Source organism: Schistocerca cancellata, chromosome 4 (genome assembly GCF_023864275.1).
Source record: "Schistocerca cancellata isolate TAMUIC-IGC-003103 chromosome 4, iqSchCanc2.1, whole genome shotgun sequence".
Lineage (NCBI taxonomy): Eukaryota > Metazoa > Arthropoda > Insecta > Orthoptera > Acrididae > Schistocerca > Schistocerca cancellata.
The window spans coordinates 622,678,856-622,702,306 of NC_064629.1; the positions used below are offsets into that span (position 1 = coordinate 622,678,856).

The following is a 23,451-nucleotide window of genomic DNA, read 5'->3' on the forward strand; positions in this document are numbered from 1 at the left end:
CACAGAAAAGAAATGGCACAAACACAGCATATGTGGTTGATCAGTTACCAGAATCAAAAGCACTCAACAACAAATGAGGACCTAGTATTCCTGTAAGCTCACATATTCATTTATGTTGTGGAAATACCTCTATAAAAGAAATGATTTTAGCTCTGTGATAAAAGCCCCTTCTTTCTCCAGCCTCTTTATGTATGTGGACAGTGGATTATAAGGAGTGACACCACTGTCTCACATGTCTTTGAGTATGAATTGTTCCTAATTGTACTACATGGAGGGACCCAAAATTGCGAGTACTGGAACTATGGTAATCATTGTTGGTTTGCTAGTCACAAACACTAGCTCTTTTCATCAACACACATTTTTTTATATGTAGAGGGAGGGTACAGTACTCAAACAGAACTTTTAAAATAAGCACTTCAATTAACCACAGCAGAGCTATGTGGTAAGATTTGAATGTCCTTTTTCTGTAATGCAAAAATTTCCTTTACTGTAACTGACTATTAATTTTACTCCAAAAACTATTCTGAAAAGATACAAGAGTCAGAAAGAACCGAAAATAAGAGTCTGAGGAGCAAACTTCATAAATAATTCTCAGAGCGAAACCTGCAGAACTGAGTCTCTGGGTCAGTTCAGTTAAATGGTCTTTCTAGTTTGACTTGATCAACGTACATTGTTAAAAGTTGGGTCCATTGTACCATTTCTAATTCATTTCTGATGAGTGCCATCTGGAGATCTTGGATTTATTGATTCATCTTTCAAAATTTAATGTAATTGGTTTTCTTCGCCAGTCGGTTTGGCCGAGCAGTTCTAGGCGCTTCAGTCTGGAATCGCGCGACCGCTATGGTCACAGGTTCAGAGCCTGCCTTGGGCTTGGATGTGTGTGATGTCCTTAGGTTAGTTAGGTTTAAGTAGTTCTAAGTTCTAGGAGACTGATGACCTCAGATGTTAAGTCCCATAGTGCTCAGAGCCATTTGAACCATATTTGTTTTCTTCATATTGAAGGCCAGCCTGTTGACATTGAACTATGAATGTCTGGACTTCAGGACTTAATCACTTGTTGTGGACAAATATTCCTTAACATTTCTCACTATTATACTAGTATCATCAGTGAACAACACATTAGCTGCAGTTTCTGAGGTGTATATCTCATTTATGTAAACGAAGAAAAGATGGGGGCCTAACACACTACCTTGCAGTAAACCTATTTTGACACTCTTTGCATGTGATAATAATCTGATTTTATCATTAGCATGAGCTAATGTAGGTTTCACAACATGTGCTTTTTATGCAAATATGACTGAAACCATTTGTTTCTATACCTTTCAGTTCCATTGCTTCCCACTTATCTGAAAGAATTTCATGACTAAGAGTATCAAAAGCTTTAGAAAGGTCTGAATTAACTTGTACATCGCTGTTGCTGATAGCAAAATTTCTAGTTAGCTCATTTGTGTAATCCATTAATATTGTTTATGTCCTTCTGAAATGGAAAATTCAGGATGGAATTAGTTGTTTCATTAATCTCTCAGTTACTTCACAGAATATTGCAGACATATATCCAGATCACAAAATTCTTTGCCTCGTCTGCTCAACACATTATTTTCCTGAGCGGTTCATGCTTGTCGTATGCTACATACCAAGAACTGTCAATGTTACTTTAGTATATTTTGTATGTGGAAGATTAATACAGAATCCTTCAAATTTTAAATATAAGCAATAAACACTAACAAGTGTCTGCAGCATAATTAATTTTTTGCAACTTATTAGAAGGATTTTGCATCATGGAATAAGAGTCATATTTTAAATCTAAAGTCAGACAGCTTATCAGTTTATCAGAATGAGTATATTGCTCTTTGTCAGCATTGATGATAGTCTTTGTTGTGTCTAAGACACTTTGGCACACATATTTGTACACAGAATGCAAATATTTGTGTTGCAGTCAATTAAACATTTATTATAAGCAGTGCGAAGTTGTGAGATATTATTTGGTTGTCCATAGATGATATGGATTACAAACTGTCGCAGTGTGGTTATAATGTCAAGAAAAATGTGTAAATGTCTTGTAGTTACCAGGCTGTGATTTGGACATAAATAAAAAACCTCAAGAAACATTTGTGATAAAAATCCACTTTAATTAGAGAAAACAATAAAATGAAGTTCAAGAACATAACTGCAAGGCTATTACAAAGGTGGTATTTTAGTGTGCTGAATCATTGTTAATGAAATGCAGACCTGAGCTGTGAAAAAAATATTATTTGCTGTTATTACTGGGTCAGTCATGATAATATATCAAGAAAATGAACATATGTAAGAGCTGGTAACAACTGAATCACTTCCTGCATATTAAATTAGATGCAAAATGAGTAAATAATGTTACTTCACAAATAGTTGTATTACTGTAGAATGGATAGGACTGTAACTATATAAAACTTGAATTGTACTTACTGTACCAATTCAGTCAGTATTAGGCATTTTGTTTCTTCAGACAATACACATGATGGAAGTATGATTTACCCTTTTAAATATTATATGATTAGACCCATGGATATTATCATATGATTACAATTAACAGAAACAATTCCATTGTTAAACTACATTTCTTTAAAAATAAGTCTATTTGCACAGAACATTTGAAATATTTATGTTCCTAAAGATTTTGTGACTAAATAATGTTAAATGCTACAGAAAACAACTTTACAAGTATCAAATTTTTATATGTTCATTCATACTATGGTCTGTAAAACTGCAAAATAAATTTGTAAGAAAATCTGCCAATCATTGATTTTATAAAGATTGTTAAGCAATATAATTGCATATGTATCTATATTTATAGTAAATGCTTTATGTTTGACACATTTTTAAGAATGAGTGAAATGCTACTGAAGATTAATCATACTGCAACATGTCTCATTGTCTTGCACACTTACTATCTTGTTGTACAAGTGGCATCAAAAGAGAGCATTCATAATCTTAATGTTACTCAGGTTTATATCTAATGCCACTGTGACACCACTCACATTATACAGAAGTGAAGAAAACCTACAGTACTACATCCATAGCACTCAAACATGCATCAACTCAGTGATAATGTAAATTTTAGCACACTTATTAAATATTCACTGTGCAACTTACAGTCCACAGAGAAATGTAGTAGTGATTTGCATTTAATATCAGCACAGTATTCTGTAACAACAGCAGCAAAAAATGCATAGTCAACAATGTAGTTGGTGTTAGACTACCTACATTGTAAAGTTTTTCGTCGGATAGTTGTTAAGATAATAGAATTGGTGAAAATTATTATTTTTTTGTTTTACAAACTACATTCTATGTTTTACATTTAATGAAGATGGAATGATTACAGATTTTACTGTACAGATTGGATGCCTCTGGCTTCAGAATACTTTCTGGAGTTGTAGTGCTTTGTTACACCTGGAGCTACACCTAATATTTATCACTGACAAATTACACTGTTTCCTGTGAGCTGACACACATTCATTCAAAATGTAAAAATTGTTTCTGTATCGAGATAAACCAGTCACATAACTCCAAATGTCAAAAACTTTGAAGGGAATCAAGATTAGGGTTTAACACTCAGTGGTCAATGAGATCATAACAGACAAAGCACAAGCTCCAACTTGGGAAGGGTGTGGAAAGAAATCAGCCATGTTCATTTCACAGGAACCATCTCAGAATTTACATTCAGCACTTCAGGAAGTTTGTGGATGGTCTAAATAAGGAGGGGAAGAAGGGGATACTAACTGATATCATCTGAAATGTGAGTCCAGCATCTTACCACTGTACCATATTGTTTGTGCAAAACCTATGATGGTTTGAACTAAGGTATAGTGAAAGAAGTTTTTCTAAGACAAAAGAAACAACAAGAAAATAGATATTTTAAGTCATTTTGTAATGATTTATGAACAAAGCTGTACAATGAATCAAGATGGATGTTTCTGAAATGTTAATTTACACTTATGAGTTCTCACAATAATTACAGCATGTTAAAGATGTGTCAGGAAGCTCACCAGGAAACTGATGTGCACAAACAAGGAAACTCGCACTGATTACTTATATTTCAGAAGAGAAGTTGGACATGCTCACTATACATAGAAAAAACATTTTTACTAAATACAAATAATCTTTAGATGAACATTTACATTTGGCTTTCCTCTCCACCATTTGCTTCCAACTTCTTCTTCTGCTACTGAAGAAAGTGGTGATGGTGGTGGTCATCACTGTTATTGTTGAAACTTCCTGGCAGATTAAAACTGTGTGCCCAACTGAGACTCGAACTCGGGACCTATGCCTTTCACGGGCAAGTGCTCTACCAACTGAGTTACCGAAGCACAACTCACGCCCGGTCCTCACAGCTTTACTTCTGCCGGTACCTCGTCTCCTACCTTCCAAACTTTACAGAAGCTCTCCTGCGAACCTAGGAGAACTAGCACTCCTGAAAGAAAGGATATTGCGGAGACATGGCTTAGCCACAGCCTGGGGGATGTTTCCAGAATGAGATTTTCACTCTGCAGCGGAGTGTGCGCTGATATGAAACTTCCTGGCAGATTAAAACTGTGTGCCCGACCGAGACTCGAACTCGGGACCTTTGCCTTTCGCGGGCAAGTGCTCTACCATCTGAGCTACCGAAGCACGACTCACGCCCGGTCCTCATAGCTTTACTTCTGCCAGTATCTCGTCTCCCACCTTCCAAACTTTACAGAAGCTCTCCTGCGAACCTTGCATCCCGCAGGCTGTGGCTAAGCCATGTCTCCGCAGTATCCTTTCTTTCAGGAGTGCTAGTTCTGCAAGGTTCGCAGGAGAGCTTCTGTAAAGTTTGGAAGGTGGGAGACGAGATACTGGCAGAAGTAAAGCTGTGAGGACCGGGAGTGAGTCGTGCTTCGGTAGCTCAGATGGTAGAGCACTTACCCGCGAAAGGCAAAAGTCCCGAGTTTGAGTCTCGGTCAGGCACACAGTTTTAATCTGCCAGGAAGTTTCATATCAGCGCACACTCCACTGCAGAGTGAAAATTTCATACTGTTACTGTTATTATGACTGCAGCAATGGCACTAGCAGTCATGCTTGTTTGGAGGTGGGGATGGGGCTGGAGATGAAGGTAAATGTGCTAGGGGAGAAAGTATGTGGTGGGGGCAAGTCATCAGTCACATTATCAACAATGTCTTGTCTAGGATATGAACTTAGTGATTCCATCTAGCTGCCCAATTTCTTCCATACGTCTTTCTTTTTAGCTCTAGAAAGAGGAGCAGACAGTGTCATACAATAAAGAATTGTTGTTATTTGTGCTTTTAAATTAATCCTGCCTTAGTGTTTAATGTCTCTGGTGAGTAGAGTTTTTAAACTCTCAGTCCACATATTGAAGAAAATAATATTGAAAAATCTTCCTTACAAAAATGTCAGATGTAAAATTAACATAAAATCTTAAATATAGAATTTTATTTTAAAACAGTTTTTTTTTGTTTTTCTTGGTATTTTTCTAGCATTTTACAGAAACTTTTGCATTTGCAGAATATTTTGTTAATGTCAAAAGTTATAAACAACATATTTTCACTTGTGAGTGCAGCTGAATTTATTCTGTATAGAAGTTGGTTCCATCTCTTGGTGATTTGTAAAACTTACAGAACAACGAAATGCACAAAACAGATTAACAGTTAACATAGGAAGAAAACTGCAGAGAATGAATTCCTTTTAAAAGTAGAAATTCCCAAAGCAGCTATTACAGCCAATTACAGACTGCATATGGTCATCACTGGTCCACTGCCAGTATTTTAAGGAACAGGAAACTACATACATTAACAAAAACAGATGGAGTTGGGGTATTGAAAAAAGAATTGTCATTTGAGACCACAGTTATTAAAGAGTTGTGTGCATGGGAAATCCTTCTGGCACCTCTCCGTAGACCCTTATCTGATTTTGACAATGATCAGATGTCACAGGGATTCTATGTAAACAACTAAAAAGTTTGACACTTGCTGTTACAGCAAAATGTTCAGTAGTGACTAGATGCTATGTATCCATCAATATCTGATCATGCTGTAAGGAAAAAAGCAGGTCATAAAGAGTGGAAAATAAAGAAGTATTGGTAACCAAGACAAGAATAAATTCATTTGAGCCAAACATGGTCACAGACCCTGTGAAGGACTTAATGTCTAAATCAATATACTACAACATTCATGAGATATGTCACGTGGATCTTATTGAGCTATACAGGTAAGATATTAGCAGACTACCTAATCAGAAGACAAATTACATCACATGAAATGGAAATTTGATGAAATACAGATACAAAGAGGCTACTATGGTGACATTTAAAAATTTTAATCTCCAATCTTCAATATGTCTTTGAACAAAATACTTCCAAACATTTCTCTTGTGTCATACTTTGTATTTCTTCTTTCTGCTGTCTTTGCCCAGGTGGCTTCCCAAGATTTCTATCACAAATTGTTAATATATCACAATTTTACCTGAATGAATCAGAAATAATGAGGACACATGGATAGATGTTCTGCTGCCCACTCTACCTAACAGTATCCCTGGCCTTCCTTCTGGTCTTCCTGCTCCAGAATACCTGTCAGATGGCCATATCCTTGGAATAGATCCAAATGCAAAACACATCCTATACCTCTATCCATCACCTCCCATTCCACACTTGTATCTGTTATTTCTTACTCCAGCAAAGGTAGAGCCATTTATGAAGACAACCACATCACATATTAACTTTGATGCAAGCATTACAAGGAATTTCATGTGGGTATGACCACTAAGAAATAGTACACTCAAGTTAACAACTACAGTCAAACCAAAACCAACTGCCAACTGGATCACACAGTTATAGAACATGCTGTGAGACATAATTTGGTGATCTTTGACAACTGTTTCATAACTTTTGCCAATTCTTACCCTCCCCTTCCCTCATCCTCTCCACCTCACTTCCTTTCTGAATTTCAGAGGTGGGGCTCTCCCTGAAACATATCTTTCATGCCCATAAATAACTTGGTCTCTGACTTTGCTAATCTCAGTTCCACACTTGATCGCTCTCCATAATTCAAACCCCATTTCGTTATCTCATTACCACTCCAGTCCCTCACTCCTCAAGATTATTTTCTACTCCAGTTAAGCTCGTCCTCCTCCTTTAATGTTTTCCCATCTTCCCATCTCTTTCTTTCTCCCAGAAATCTCAGAAGCCCACAAACTACCCCCGCTTGCAGTACTTGCTCCACCTCACCCCAATATTTTCTAATGCTTTCTGACTGAATTCTACACTCTTCTTAGTCCACAACCCTTCCATTTCCACATTTCCTATATGTATGCTAAAGATGAAGATATCAGGTTCCCAGATATGCCTATCCATCCATCATTTTCTACATACTTGTCAGCTGGGAGCTGTGAGGAATACTCCTTTCTCATACAGATATGTCTACTCTTCATAGCATGATGGTACTGTGTTTGTCATTTTAAACCTTCTGGCCATTATATACTGATTCATCTCTCATGCTAAATTTATGACTTCATCATACAGTGTCTGGCTGTATTTCCATCTTTGAAGTCTAATAAAATACATTCATTATATACTGATAATGAGCTGTGCCATTATGAAGTGTGATAATTTCATTATACAGTTTTACATGGGAAACCTAAAGCACTTGTTGTCTTCCTAAGACAGCATAGAGATTGGAAATACCCAATTTTTGTTTTACAGAGGGTCTATTTACATGTATGCTAGCATAGCTAGCATACTTAGTATTGCATTTTCAGCAATATGAGAGGTTAGATAAACTAACACTTGTGAATCATTGCTACAAACGAAAGTACAGTCTAAGAATTGTATGTAAAAAATGTGTTCAGTACAGTTCTTCTTCTTCTCCTTTTTTTCTTTTTGATATGTCACTTTTTCCTGAATCCTGCTAAATCTCTGTAATTCTGATAGAGATTGATTAGTCATTTCCAGTAAACTGAAAGCTTTGATTACTTTCTCTCTGTTATTTAAGCTATATTGTATCTCTATATCATACCCTTATGTTAGACATGTGTACACAACTCAGTAATTCCTCCTAGAGTGGTGGCCAACATTTTAAGCCTACTCTGTCTCTTTTGTGTGGACCTGCATTTCTGTCATTAATAATTACTGTCAGTAAAACAGTAGGATCATTAAATACAGAGCATTACAAAAGATTCTGACAAGTACTTAAACACCTGTTGCCTTTTTTATTTGGCACATCACATGAACATATAATGCCTTAGATAAATCTGTAGGATTCACAAGCACTCTCAGTTAAGTCCCAAATAACGTTTTATGTCCAAGCTTAAAAGGCAGAGGAAGGATATATCCAAACAGGACTGCTAACTGTCATGCCCATAGCCCTTTTATAAACTGCCTGAGTATTGGTACCTGAGAAATTCATGTAACAACAAATATATACATTTAACATACTCTCTTAATTTGAAATGTCAACATTTTGTGATTTTCAGCAGTCTTTGGAATGTATAACAGTATGAAATTAGGAGGTTCCTTTCATAGTTCAAGGTAATTTTATATCTCCCAAACATAAGGTAACACAAAATATATGTATTTGACAGTGTGTGAGATCTCTAATACCATTGGCAATTGTGAACTGTCTGCACTTGGGTTTAGCTAAATGAGCCTAAAAACTCAATGTCAAGGACTTTCTCCATGGGGGATGAAAGACAATTTGAAGAGCACTCATGTGTAACAACTGCAGTTACCCATGCAAATCAGATACAACAGAATTATAAGGAATGTAGAGTACTGAGGAAAACTGTGTCTTACAATCTACACTATGAAACAGAAGGCTGAATTTTCCAGATGTAGCTGCATAATAAGTATTCACCTATTTAGCAATGGGCATGCTGCATTCTCTCACATAGAGCTGTCCTATAGTCAAACAATGTTATTGTTAGTTCCCTAAATTTATAATGTACTTTTTTAGGTATTATTTGAACAACTGCAGCCAGTTTCTTTTGTTTTTCTTCTTTTTTAAAAGATAGTTTATTTAAATATTTGTAGCTAGTTTTGATAAGATAATCTCTCATCTCCAGATGGCTTTAAATACATTAATACAGAAATTGTCCAGTGGTTCATACTAATAATCCACCTACTGTGTAAAAAAAGGATAATTTCTTGCTTCTGCTACTGTTCTAATAAAAAAACAGGAATAAAAAATATTTGAACTAGCTTTATGTCATTGTTTGATTTAATTTTGCAGACAAGTGACAGCAAGACAACAAATTTTCCCCCAGTTCTTCAAGGGGAAAATATTTCCCAGTACATTTTTCACATGGAAAAATTTACTAGGTATATTTCTGGTGTGACTGTAATAGACACATTAGTGTCACTCATCTGCAGAATTAAAGTAGTCTAGGACATGGGAGTATAATGTATCTATTTTTACAGCATTTGTTGTCATAATATTCATTCAGATGTATAATTGCATGTCATTTTAATGGCCATTATTATTAACATGTTTTTCAACCATATTGGGATTATGTGTTTTAAATAAGAGGGAACAAAAATGAAAATACCCCAGTAGTGGTTATTATAAGCACACCTAAAATTGTACTCTACTAGCATGGAGTTCATTACAAACTAATGTGGGACTGATGACCTCGTTGTTGCGTCCCTTCCCACAAATCAACCAACCAGCCAACAAATTAATGTACTTTCTTTGTGCAGTGAAACTATGATATCTGACTATACTTTTTAATATCCCCTATCTAGCATCAGCAGCACAACTTAGTCCTACAAATCTGAAGCATGCTCTATTAGCCATCAAGTGTATATAGTGAACTTTTAGTAACACATTTCACATACGATAATCAATACATATGACATAAATTATGAAAGGAACCTCATATACATATTGCATGAGGCAATAGTGAGCAACTAATGCAGCATCCAATGTAAATTTCAGTATGGTTGCAACTCCTGATTCAATATAATAGGATATTTCCTTATGTTTACATATACACAAAATAAGTAGTGTAACAAGTTTAATATATAGTAAACAAACAACAATTGTCAGAGCTGTCTTCAAATTGTAGCTATGCATATTAAAAAATAGTCAACAGCTGCCTCCGTAAATATGAACATATTTGATATTCCTATGGTGAACTGTTAAAATGCTGACAACCTGTTTGCAAAGAGATCAGATTGAATTATTCATATTATCATCGTATGGATTCTCACCATACTTTTTAGTGTACATCTTATGCAAAACTTTGTCTGATTACTTCCCTTGTCCTCCCCATATCCTTGAAAATGCTTTGTTGCTGATGGGTTCACTGTCACAATGAAGATGTTCCAGATTTTATTATGACAACAGGATCATTATCAAGTCACTGAATGACAGTTGTTTTACTAAAAGATACGTACATCAGAAATTTTGAGTCTCAATTTGTATTATGGATGTAAAAAATATGTTTCTGGGCTATTATCAAGTAGCCATCAAGTTTAGAAGTTAACATTATTTTTAATGCAATGAGAATACAGTTTCAAAGTGAAACATTTTGAAAAACTAATCATCTATATGGTGTAATTATTAGTGCAGCAACTAGCAGATCTAATTTTCCTGAGTGTTCAGATTTTCAGTGAGTCCAACAGAATTTTCATATTAAAGTATAATTTCCAAAACAGCTCTATTATATATTCTAATGTATCATTGAGGTAAGTCTGTTCTGAGACAATCCTAAAGCAAACACAAATTTTTATTGAAAATATAGTTTGTTTGATATCCTTCAAGCATTATTATACTTTCCAGTAGCTTCATGTATTAGCCACAGTTTAAACGTGCTCCTATCACTGCAGTCTCTGTGGCAAACTTGGATTATGTTAATAAGGAAACTACTCTTTATGAGTGGTATTTGCAAAGAATTCTACATAATGCTTGGGAGTGGAAAAGCCCAAATAATGACATAATGGGATTTTGGGACAAGATACTGAAAAGTTACCATGTAGTCCATGTGATCTGAATTGCCCTACTGAAGCAAAATGGAAAGGAAGTAGCTGTTTCATGAGAAATTAAACTTTGAAACTTAACTTTCGACTGAATACAAGCAGTCTAAACCAGAGGTTATAGTTGAAAGCGATAGATGACAACCACCAAACACATAGGAGATTATTAACAACATTAATACACAGTGTGTGCATCACAGATGTTTACGTGGGAATGAATCTCTGTGTAGATACAGGCAGCTGAAAAAACCTTTATAAGATGGAAAAAAAAAGACAAAAAAATGTCTGAAGAGAAAAGAAGATGAGAGGGATGTAGGGTTGATAAAATAATCCATAACAGAGGCTATAAAAATAAAAGAAATTGTTCAAAGCTATGTCTATAAATGAAATCAGGAAGTACATTGAAATCCAGTGAAGAATTGATATGTGAACCATCTTAAATGTTGTTGAGAGAGTATGTTCTTGAAGGCATACCAAAAGTATGTATAAGATAAATTTTTCAGCAATGTCCTGATAAAGTCCAGAAAAAAAATCAGAACATAACCAAATTACATTTAAATGTACACTGATGTGTCAACATGCCAACCAAATTCACATTAAAATATTTGATGGCAGATGACAGGCTACCAGTGTATGATAATGTGTAAATGGTCCTGCACAACCATATAATATAAAATTAAGGTAACAACAAAAAGAAACAAAAATGTCTTTAGGTGTAATTTTTTGAGAGTAGTTATCACTTAAAATGTGTTCACATTTCACATATTTTAATAAAAGAAACCCACTTATGTTGGCACAGAGTTGCTGAAACAGGTTTACATCACATGAAAACCCTGTGCTTTGCATTAACAGGTGGACCTTATATCCAAACATTTTAGCTACAAACACAGCAAATTCAAGAGCAGTAAGTCATAATTTTGAAAATAAATCAAGTTCAGCTCCAGAGATCTGAATAAGTATTGAGAATAAAATGAATATTCTGCATTGATAATCTGGAAGAGGTCACAGTGAAAATACATTCCTCTGAAAACAGGAAGAATGAGATTTTATGTCCCCTCGAGGATGAGGTCATTAGAGATGGGACACAAACACAAACTGGACAAGAATAAGGAGGGGAATTGGCCATATTCAATTTGAGGGAAATATCCTCTGGTATTTACACCAAGTTATTCAGGTACTCTGCTTAATACCTAAATCTGAATAAATGAAGGACAATTTAGGTTAATTGGCTCATTAACAATGATTTCATTTAAGATAGATAATCTGAATTTGGATTTCTGTGTCGTATTCCCATTTCTCCCAGATACACCTCCGATCCCTTAACCTTTGTACAATCACACTTAGTACCTTTCTTGAACCCATGTATGATGAATCAGATGTGCAACAGTACCATGATGATAAGTATGAAACCCCTCCAAAAATCCATCAAGGAACACTGAATTGAAGGTGTGCATCCAATGGAGAAATTAACATCACCAGTATCTAACAACCTGAAATTGAAAAGATGAAAATGTCTTGTTCTACCTCAACATCAATATCATCTACAGATAATTCCATTAGCAACCTTTTCCATAGAGATGAACAAGTTTTCAGGAATATCAATGCATAGAATGAACACTGACAATATAATGTATTTCATAGAAATACATCATAAAGGACTTACAAATATTATACAGTTTAAGGATACAAAAAATAAAGTGCATAATGTGTCCCATGATATTTTAAATGAAGTCACTGAAAGCTACCAAGACAACATTTTCCCAGTTGATGACACTTTGAAAAATGGTGTGAAAGAGTTCAATGTATCAAGAATTTATTTCATTTCTCTTTCAGAGTACCGGTTCTGTAGCCCACATGGATAGTCCAGTATGTTGATGTGCGTGCTTCTTGGACATGGAGATGCATGCTGTCCTTGGATCAAATCCATCTCATCAATTAACACTAGGAGCCAATGCATTAGCCAACTTGGATGTGGCTTTTAGGCAGTTTTGCATGTTCACTTAGGTAATTATTAGGTGTAGTTTCAGGTCCTTCCTCTGTCACACAATGCACAAACTCTTAGAAAACTCAATCACATTCAACCCTGCTATGTATTCTAGGCACAGATCTAAGGCATACATAGATTCCTCCCCAGGGGGAGCTGGGAGTATCTTCAAACTGCCTTTGGGAGTGGTGACCCCCATCATAATAGTAGCCTACATACAGGTATAGTTCTCTGGAAAAATGGAGCAATACCATACCAGTTCCTACCCAACATTAGCTAGATGTAGGACACCAAACAAATTGATAGATTACCTGTTTTCTGAGGAATATTAAATTTGACATCAGCTCTCTTTCTGATCTTCTGATTTCAGCGTCAAACCTGGGCCCACACACACAACTGTTAAATATAAGCAGAAACACGGTACCCTGAAATATTATCACTGATCTGAATTGTGTGCAATTCAATATTATTCAAAATATTGGACGATTAAGAATTAGATGTAGTTCTCACCTATAGATCATAAATTCTGACAAAATGAGTATAATACAATTGTTGAGCAAGAAGAGGAAGTGTCAGAGTATTCTTAAAGAGAAATTTTATCTTCAGTTTTTGGCTAGCTGTATGTGTGGTACATCTTTTTCCTATTCATCTCAAACTAATATCGTATCAGTCACTGCTACCTTTCTTCTTGGAGAAAGTACTGCACCTGTTCATCTAGTTTAATCTCCAGTATGAATTCTTATTAGTTATATTACCATTTTGAACACTGATCTATTGCAGATGTTGTGTGTCTATATCACTGCAACTACATAAATTCTAAACAGTTACAAATCATCCAAAACGAATTTTCACTTTTTAGCATATTGTGCATGGATTTGAAACTTCCTGGCAAATTAAAACTGAGGGCAGGACTGAAACTCAAACCCAGGACTACTGCCTTTCACAGGCAATGCTGTAGTAACTAAAGTACCCAAGCATGACTGATGACCCAACCTCACAATTTAGGAGTGTAAGATACGACACACTGATGGAAGTAAAGCTATGAAGGTAGGTCATGTTTGGATAGCTCATATAGTGCACTTGTTGATGAAAGGCAAATGTTCCAGGTTCAAGTCTATGTCCAGCACATAGTTTTCATCTGCCAAGAAATTTCAGTTAATAATCATGTTTTCATGCAAGTATAAAAAGTTTCACACAGAATTACAGATGCTTCTGATAATGTATTGATTAAATGACTGAAATACCCTTTTTTTACTACACAGAATTTATAACTAGGAGCCCATAGGAACAGCAACATTAACAGCTACAACAAATATATGGATGGAAACAGCATCAGACTGCTTATGAACAATGTAAAAACAAAATGTATTTCAAACAGTGTGACTTTACCGTCCAGGAATAATTTTTCTGACAAAGTGGTCTGCATTTGTGTATTTCATGAGCTCACCATACCTCCTTCCCAATAGATTCCACAATTCAGAATTTTTGTTATTAATCTATGTTTTGGTGTGTATTTTTTACATCTGCACAGTAATTTTTAGGTAAAAAAATAGGAGGAAAATGGTGGAAGTGAGGGAAGGCACAGTGGTTGTGACATTGGACTCACACAGTTCAAACATGAAGTTTTTTATTGTTTTCCTAAAATTGCTTCTGGCCAACTTTGAGATTTTTTCCAGCAATGTCACAGCTGATTCTTCTCTGCACTCATTCCAGTTAAATTTGTGCATCTTAATGACTTCAGTGTACACAAGATGTTACAAATTAATAAATAAATAAAACTATTATCTTAGAAAGAGTACCCAGTACTGAACTAAGAGGTTTCATGAACCTGTGATGCAAACAGGCAGCATCTCTGTGATAACACTGCACACATTTCTATTTCTGATAGTGCAGTTCAGTAAATACTATCACTTCAGACTACCAGAATCCCTGTATGTTACAAATAGAGAATCCACAGGCTTATTGCAATAAACATACAATGCCATACACACCAGTTAAAATGCAGCCTTTTTATACCAAAATAATATTTTTAATACTCGTGAGAGAAAACTGATCACAAAGTATGCAAAAGAAAGTTCCATTTCTGTATACATGACAACATGGACGTCAATGAGTACAACACCTTCTTATATTAGTCACTGCTAATACCTAATTTACAGTTTTTTTTCTTCAAGTGAACATTGTAAAGAATAATAGGTTGATAAAATTTAACTGGCAAACAGAATGTGGTCAGCTCACATCATATAGTTGCAGTTATCAACATACGACAAAACTGTAAACAACTTATTGCTGATAAACAAGTACTTCCTACAAAACAAATCTTTGCTCACGGTTGAAGATGTGTTGTTGAGATACCCAGACTTCAAATGAAAATAACAATAATTCACAGGTAACAAAATAATAATACTAGGAATAATAAAAAATAAAAATAATGTATCTATTTACACTTAAACAAAATCTATACAGCAAAATAACTTAAACAAATACTGGTACTTGTACTACACAATCAACTTCTTGAATAAACTGTATTCTTGTGAAAGTATTAAATGTTTAACTGAGTATTGCACAAATAGCAAAGCTAAAGTGGCACTTCTGGAGGAACAGTCAGTGTGTGACACACCAAGGATGAGTTCAAGATAACAAATGAGCTGTTAACAGTCAGTCATAGTTTAAATGATGGAATGCACACTGAATGCATGTACATTATTTACTTAAAATAATGTAATGTTGTCGATTTTAATATTACATTTGGTATTCGAGTTTCAACAGAACGTCTGATGAAGAAAATTAAAATCATTTATGTGCTATTTACAATAGGAGAAAGTTAATGACATGAATAAATACTTGTAGGAAAAATGTTGGCACACATTAATGCATGTCCGACACAAAAATCACTTGCACGTGTGACGATCAACTTGAGTTTCACAAGTCTTGCACTTAACGTAGCAGCACCATACAAATTTGCACTGGCATCTCTCTGCATGTTTGATTACCTAAAAACATGTGAAAAGAAAAAGACATCAGTAATTTACTCTTATTTAATGTTAAAGATCTGTGCACATTTTACCATTTACCATCAATGTACAATTAAGTCATGAGCTAAATCAAATCTGGGGCCTCTATTTAACCTCAGAGCCAGTGCGCCTATGTATAAAGTGCACCAGCCACAAATAAAAGTGTTTTGCACCATTGTATTGTTGTTTCACAATTGTGAGCCCATACATATTCGTTCAGTATTGTTTCAACTAACACAGTGATAAATTGTGTTGTCATACATCCAAGTGAGCAGTAGTAATATAAAATAAACAGTGAGCTAAAGGAGAAAAACTTATATCCCATGCAGGGAAATGATCCAGATTATGTGCTAGTAGCTCAATCCTACAATGAGGAAGTTGACTCTGAGAAAATTAATAATCAAATAAGCAGTTTCCTGGGATATGATGCAACTGTGTCGTTTACTGCCCACTCATATTATTAAAAACAGAGTGCCCACTCAGGGGATGAATCTTAAGCTACCCATAACTGTTGTATGAAAACAGGTAAAAGCAGAGAGAGAGAGAGAGAGTAAAAGTCAACAACAGTGCTAAACTTGAATTTGTATAACTATTTTTGCATTTAACTCAGTACATTTTTCCTCCATTTGCGCATTACACATTTCTTATGCAAGAGAATTTTGGTGTTGTACTTACCAGAAAATTAATTTTACCATATTATACTGTTAATGTGAAATCACTGCATTATTTTCTGTGAGTGCATTAATTATGAATGATGCAGTAAAATAAAGTATCAACAGTAACTGTTTCATGAAAGTTCTGTGTGCCTAGAATGATGAAACTGAAATATTCTTCTTCATTGTGTCAGACTCAATAATAACTTTTAAAATACTTTTTCATCATCATAGTTTCAGAACCTATTTGATCATTCTGATACTTTCTTCCAGTGAAAGCTTTTCAGATTATCATAGAGTAACTTCCTACTCGGCACATTCTTGGTTTATGAACTGCCTGACTTCAAATTTCTTACAAAGGTGCCTGTTCTCTCTACACTGTCTTTGTATCCTTCATTCATGTAACCTCATTCATTCCACCTTCCCTTCAAAGCTTTATAATATTCTTTGCCATTCCTGGTTTTATATTTTCCACTGTCTGCTCAATTTTGTCAGCCCTCCAGAGGACCAAGTACACAGCATGATGCTTCTGGGGTTTGCGTAGGCACACTGGACCCAGAATAAATTTGCCTGGCTGATTAATGATGAGGCTCAATATACTGGCTACCCTGGATATGTATTTTAGGCACTTTCACTGGTCCAGATACATGAATACTGGGCTAGTGCTCATATTCAGCTCCAGTCACACTATTCTCCAACATTTTAAAAATGTTCTCATGCTTTCACATGGGCTAATACTAGAGACAGACAGATGGGTTACACACATTGCATCCTGGTGGAAGGGGTGGCAATGGGAAGGACATCCAGGTATCTTCTGCCATTAATATCGCCTGAATGAGAATAACATACTGACCCCATGAAGACTTGGGATAAGACCAGGAAAAAGAAGAAGCAGAAGAAGAAGAAGAAATTATGCTCTATTTTGTTACTTTGTCATTTTATAGTGTGCCTTCTTTCATATTTATTTACTTTTATTTTTGTACCTGTATGCATTTAATTTATTTTCATCTGTTTATTTTTGGCTATCCCCTATCACATGCTCTCAAACACTTGCAAGATCATCTCACCTTTCCTCAGTCTCTCTTTTTTGTTTTATGTGCCTTTTTCTATTTTCTATGGACTATTAAAAAATTATCAGAAATTAGAATAATGTATATTACACAAATTTCAGGTTTCCAGCGAGTTCATAGATGAGTAACAATATTTTGACAGGTTTTACTTATTGTTATATGACAGCTGACAACAAAATATCTATGTACCAGTCGCAAACAACAGTGAAAACAAAGGGTACATAATATTTAAAGATGACAGGAGATACTAAAGCAGCCTCCATACCACTGGTATTATTTACATACCCTTTACCTAACAGTTAATTAATTATTTACTTAGTTATGAGTCCTATTGACTATATTTGTCATAAACATTATCATGTGAAAAATGTTAACTGAACAAAATTAATAACGCATGTATTTAAATGAGTATGTTTTAACAATTAGTGGGTTTACAAATGGCAGCTTACTCCTCTTGAAGGTTTATTCAATGATATAAGGAGTTATTAAGGAGAAACAGGTTTAATCGGCACCTGAGAATGATTATGTTTTCTGTAAGACACTTTTAGTTCCATGGGCACACTACCAAAGAATTTTTTAGCTTTGCTTCTTATTATTTTCAGCATCAGTGTTAGATTTAGTAGAGGGTGTTATGGATCATTGTTCCTCCTAGTATTTTATTTGTAAATATCTTAACTGCTTTCATACTTTAACAAACTGTTGATAAAAAATTTTATCAATGAAAGAAGGTGAAATATTTCTGGTTTTGCAGCCATAATATTTGGCTACAAGAAGCTCTTTTTAGAGCAGGTGAGAAGGTCGCTGTGGCTAGATGACGTAATGTGGTGTGAGGTACTGATGACAGATGATTTATATGGCACAGGTATCATGAGAAAGACCACCTAAATTGTGGTCCTTCTCCATAATTGGCTGTTGTGTTCAGAAGTTGTGTACCAAAATGATAATCTTCTATTAATAATATTTGAAAAATTAAACAGTGTATTCACTTGAATTTCAAATTAAAGCATCTCTCAATAATGTGCTATCATTTCATTATTTCACAAGTATTAATAACTAGCAGAATAATAAGCAACTGCAAAACTAAAAGGCAGTGATCTTTGAATTGCGCCTAACTTAGATGGTGGGTGAAGTGGTTCAGCTGTAAGATGAGAGCTCATTCGGCAGTCTCGAAGGATGATATCAGTTAATACTTAGTTAGCAGTGTCTTTCATGTAAATCTGAGCTGATTTGGCAGTGTCTGAAGACAGACATGTAGTCTGCCATGGTCAAGGTTAGTTAAGACTTTATTAGCAATGTATGGTTATTTGGACATATAGTTGAGTGATGCTAATTACAGAAATATGCAGTTCATTAATTCACTGAAGAATAAAAACCATTTGTGACTCTAAAAAGGAATGTAATTGTGCAGTTTCTCACGTTCTACTAATAAAAAGTGAGTGGCATCCCCTGTAAACAAACTGATTGGAAACTTAATCATTTCTAAAACAACATTTCCTCACTAAAATCAAAGGTAGGGCGTTTCATAGATATTTTTAGTAGAATAGTGGGATACTGTGACCCAAACGAGGTAACAATACTTGGTGACTTGAATATAGAGGCAACATCTTACAATAACCATAACAGTAGGCTAATAGATATCCTTAACTCCTATAATCTTACTACTGCAGTAAATTCAGATACAAGAGTAACTCAGTCTACTTCTAGTAGAATTGACTACATAATACTAAGTAAAGAGGTAAAAGATAGTATATGCTGGAATGTGGACGTCAACTACTCAGACCACTAATGTCAATTTGTAGACTATGAACACACAACCATCCAAGAAAGGACTCAGGTTGTAGAACATAAAAGAATGCTTAAAGAGAGAAACATTAATGCTTTTAAAAGTAAACTAGCATCTGAGGAATGGCAACTAGTTCTTCAGCAAAAAGGGTCCGAATACAAATGGGCCAAATTTTATGATATTGTACAATATCTTAATTTTTGCTTCCCAATGAAAGAAATTAAGAAAGTAGTAACTCACAACCAAAATGTAAAAAACACCAGACTGACTCTTCCAGCTTACATGATTAAACTCCAGCAAAATATTAAGGATCTAAGTGTGCTACATAAGTCAACTAAATTGCGAATATTGAAGGATAAGTACAATGAAGCTAAAAAACAATTTCAGGAACAGCTCTCAAATTAAAAAAAAAACAGTTCCTAGATATGGAAATAGCTCAGTCAACAAATATAGGGTAGACTTCATGGAATATAATAAATAGATATCACAAAGCCACCCATCAGTTAGATGCTCAAATTGACAGAATCTAATATGAAGTAAACTATACTAATGAGCCAGATAAAATCTGCAATATATTTAATGAATATTTTATGCCTTCAGCTCTGAATCCAGTTAATAACACAAGTCTGATTTAGATGGTAAAGCCTTACCCAAGGATGGAAACTGCTTTTGCATTTAAGGAAGTGAGTGTGGAGGAAATAGGAAAAATAATAAATAACTTAAAGAATTATACTTCATTTGGCTGGGATGGACTGAGTAGTATTATAATTAAAAAATAATTACCCATATGATCAACAGTAGTATGAGGGAGCACACATTTCCAAATTTATTGAAGAAAAGTACAGTTAAACCTGTGCATAAAAAAGGATCAAAAGAAGAGCTATCAAACTTCAGGGCCATATCACTAATACCAATTTTTAGTAAAATATTTGAAATTGTTTTATTGACACAACTTATTGTTTATTTTTCAAAGAATAATTTACTAGCAGAAACACAGCATGGCTTTAGAAAGCATCACAGTACCATTACAGCAATTACCAAATTTCTCCACAAGGTGCATGATGCTCTGGATGAGGGAATGCAGACAGCAGGGATATTTCTAGACCTTACTAAAGCATTTGACTCAGTGAACCATGAGCTACTACTAAGCAAACTAGAAACTTATAATGTAAATGCCACATCCATACAACTACTGATCACTTATCTAACCAGTCGTAAGCAGTGTACAAAGCTGAGTTATGAAATTAATTATCAGATCAAACATTTCCAATCCAGCTATGAAACAGTAAAACCAGGTGTACCTCAGGGCTCTGTATTGCGCCCTTTCCTTTTCCTGGTCTACATTAATGATTTAAAGGCACCTCTGTTCTCCCAATTAGTAAGTTATGCAGATGATACCTCACTTTTGTTCTTTTGCAAAGAAACTAATGACTTGACATTGGCTGCAACTAATGGCTTAAGTCAAATAACTACTTACTTCCATGATCAAGGTCTAAAAGTCAATGTTAGCAAATCCCAGCTTATACTATTTAAATTTCGTGATTGATACCAAACCTGTATTGATAATATAAGTGGCATCAAAAAAGTAGACACTGACAAATGTAAATTTTTGGGGATATACCTAGACAAAAATCTTAGATGGGTAGACCATACCACTTTTGTATGCAATAAAATCAGCAGGTCACTGCACTTAATTAGCAAACTATCAAAATTAGTCTCTGAACAAACATCAAAAACTGCTTATTAGGTGACAATATTTGTATATATTAATTATGGGATAGAGGGATTGGGGTGTGCTGCTAATAGTCACATGAACAGAATCCTAACACTGCATAAAAGAGCAATCAGGACCATGCATCGACTAGGATACAGAGATTCATGTAGGGAAACCTATGTACAACATAAATATCTATATTCCTTGTATCTGTACAAATTAATAACATTCTTTGTGGACCATAAAAATAATGAAGCTAAGTCCTCTGATGTGCATACCCATAACACAAGACAAAAAGATTGCTTCTTCAGAAAGAGAACTAAACTAAAGACAACAGATCATAGTCCTTGGATTAATGGCCAGATATGGTTTAACAAACTGCCAAGTGCTATAAGATGCCATAGAGGTAAAGTATTCAAAAGGGAATTAAAATCATTCTTAACTCTCAAATGTTTGTACTCTCTGAAAGAATACTGATATTAAAATGTAGCAGTTCTTAAATGAGGGCTTAACTCTTCTATCTATGTGATGTACTATTGTGAAGTGATTGTAATATATATTATTTTTGTAACAGCTTACTGTAAATGCAAATACGTATACTATGTAACAGCTGTATGTTGCACTATAAAGTTCTGTACCATATATTGCCAAGTGCATCACCTGAATGTGGCTTCTCGCACACGTGAATTGCAAATTCCTACTGTTAGTAAAAAAATTGTATAAAAATGCTATGACATTTGCAAAAGTCACCAGTTGGTGTCTATATGCAAAAAAAAATAATAACTAAATAAATAAAAGTGTTTCTTACAGCCTCAAGACTATGGATTCATGACCTACGTGCTTTTGTCATCTGTGCTAACACAGAGGAGGTATGAAGAAGAGTAATATTTTTGAGCGAAAGGGTTTATCATATGCACTTATATAACTCCCATTTTCAACTTGCCATAAAGAGCATCTTGCCTCTGTTGTTAATATTCCCAACTGCTTGAACAGATACCTGTAACATGTGCATGTCTTTTGTAAAACAATGTGCACTTTCCACTTATGTCAGATGTAGCCCCAAAATATAATCCTTAACAATGTCTACAAAATTTGTATGCAAATATTGTAATTTACTGATTTTTATGTCTTAGCGCTTGTCAGTCATTCTTATGGAGAAAATGTACAAGTGTTAAAGTTTTAATATGCCTTTTGCACTTTAAGTTTTCATTATTATGTACAACCAGTAAGTGAGTGTTTTCTACCTTGTTAATAACTCATTGTTAGAGCCCTACATTAACTGAAGGTGGGTTATTTTTTGAAGAACAAATCTGTATGAGCAATGTTTTCGCAAAGTGTAAGACATTGACTACTGCAGCCAAAATGAGTAAACTGCCCCCAGAAGCCATACTAAGAAGGTTGTATGTAGTGAATAAGCATCTCATTTGTAGTCCATCTGTATAAAAAAAAGTTTTCATTGGTAGGAAAATGGAGCCTGTGAGTTATCCCATAGTTTGTGTACAAAATAGAAAGTTCAGTTCACATGGCAACTATAAGATAACTTGTTGTCAACAATCAGTCACAGGTTCTGTATTTTTAAGCATGTTTGAGAATATTAACCAGATCTTTGTTGTAACTGCATCAGTAGTTGTCCAGACTTCATTGTACATGGTTCAGTGACATTTATCATTATCTGTATTCAATTTGTCTCCTAAAATGGCTAGTAATAAGAGGAAACTGAGTTATGTAAAACTTGAACAGCTAGCTAACATGAATGATTTAGAATGGTAAGAGTTTATGAATGAAATCTCAGGTGGTGGAAGTCTCCACAAACCATCTACATGTGAGCATTCAAGTGAGAATTCAGATGCAGGCAACAGTGAATGCAATGAAGAAGATGAACAGGTTGGTCCAATAGCAGCACTTCAAATAACAGTGATGAGTGCAGTGACATTCCTCAAGACCAACCAGTATTTGAGTTCAACGAGGATGTTGGATTGACATTAGGCTCAGAAAATTTTTGGCATCAGTGCACTTGTTGATTTATTTTTTTATGTGAGCCAGGAAGCAGAGGAATGTGGGAAGAGAGGGTCATCAAGGCTCTCAAGATGGAGGGATACAGATGTTGTAGAAATGAAAGTATTTCTGTGGCTGTTGTCTGCAAAGGCACATCCTCCTCTAGCATTACTTTTTTTCAACAGAGGTTATCAATACCAAAAATACTTTCTACTTTTTAAACAACTTAATATTATCTCAGCTGTTTTTCTAAAAAAATT

At 34.9% G+C, this 23,451-nt stretch overlaps 1 protein-coding gene across 2 annotated transcripts in view; it reads right to left on the reverse strand.

The window, feature by feature from the left end:
• Positions 1 to 14,600: 14,600 nt before the first annotated feature.
• The window catches only part of LOC126183507 (protein Wnt-16-like), an 836,736-nt gene continuing 827,885 nt past the window's right edge, over positions 14,601 to 23,451 (reverse strand). For both annotated transcript variants that reach the window (XM_049925556.1, XM_049925555.1), the window contains exon 7: positions 14,601 to 15,955. In XM_049925556.1, the coding sequence (XP_049781513.1) occupies positions 15,854 to 15,955 (102 nt within the window). In that variant the 3' untranslated portion in view covers positions 14,601 to 15,853. The remainder of the gene's footprint in view (positions 15,956 to 23,451) is intronic.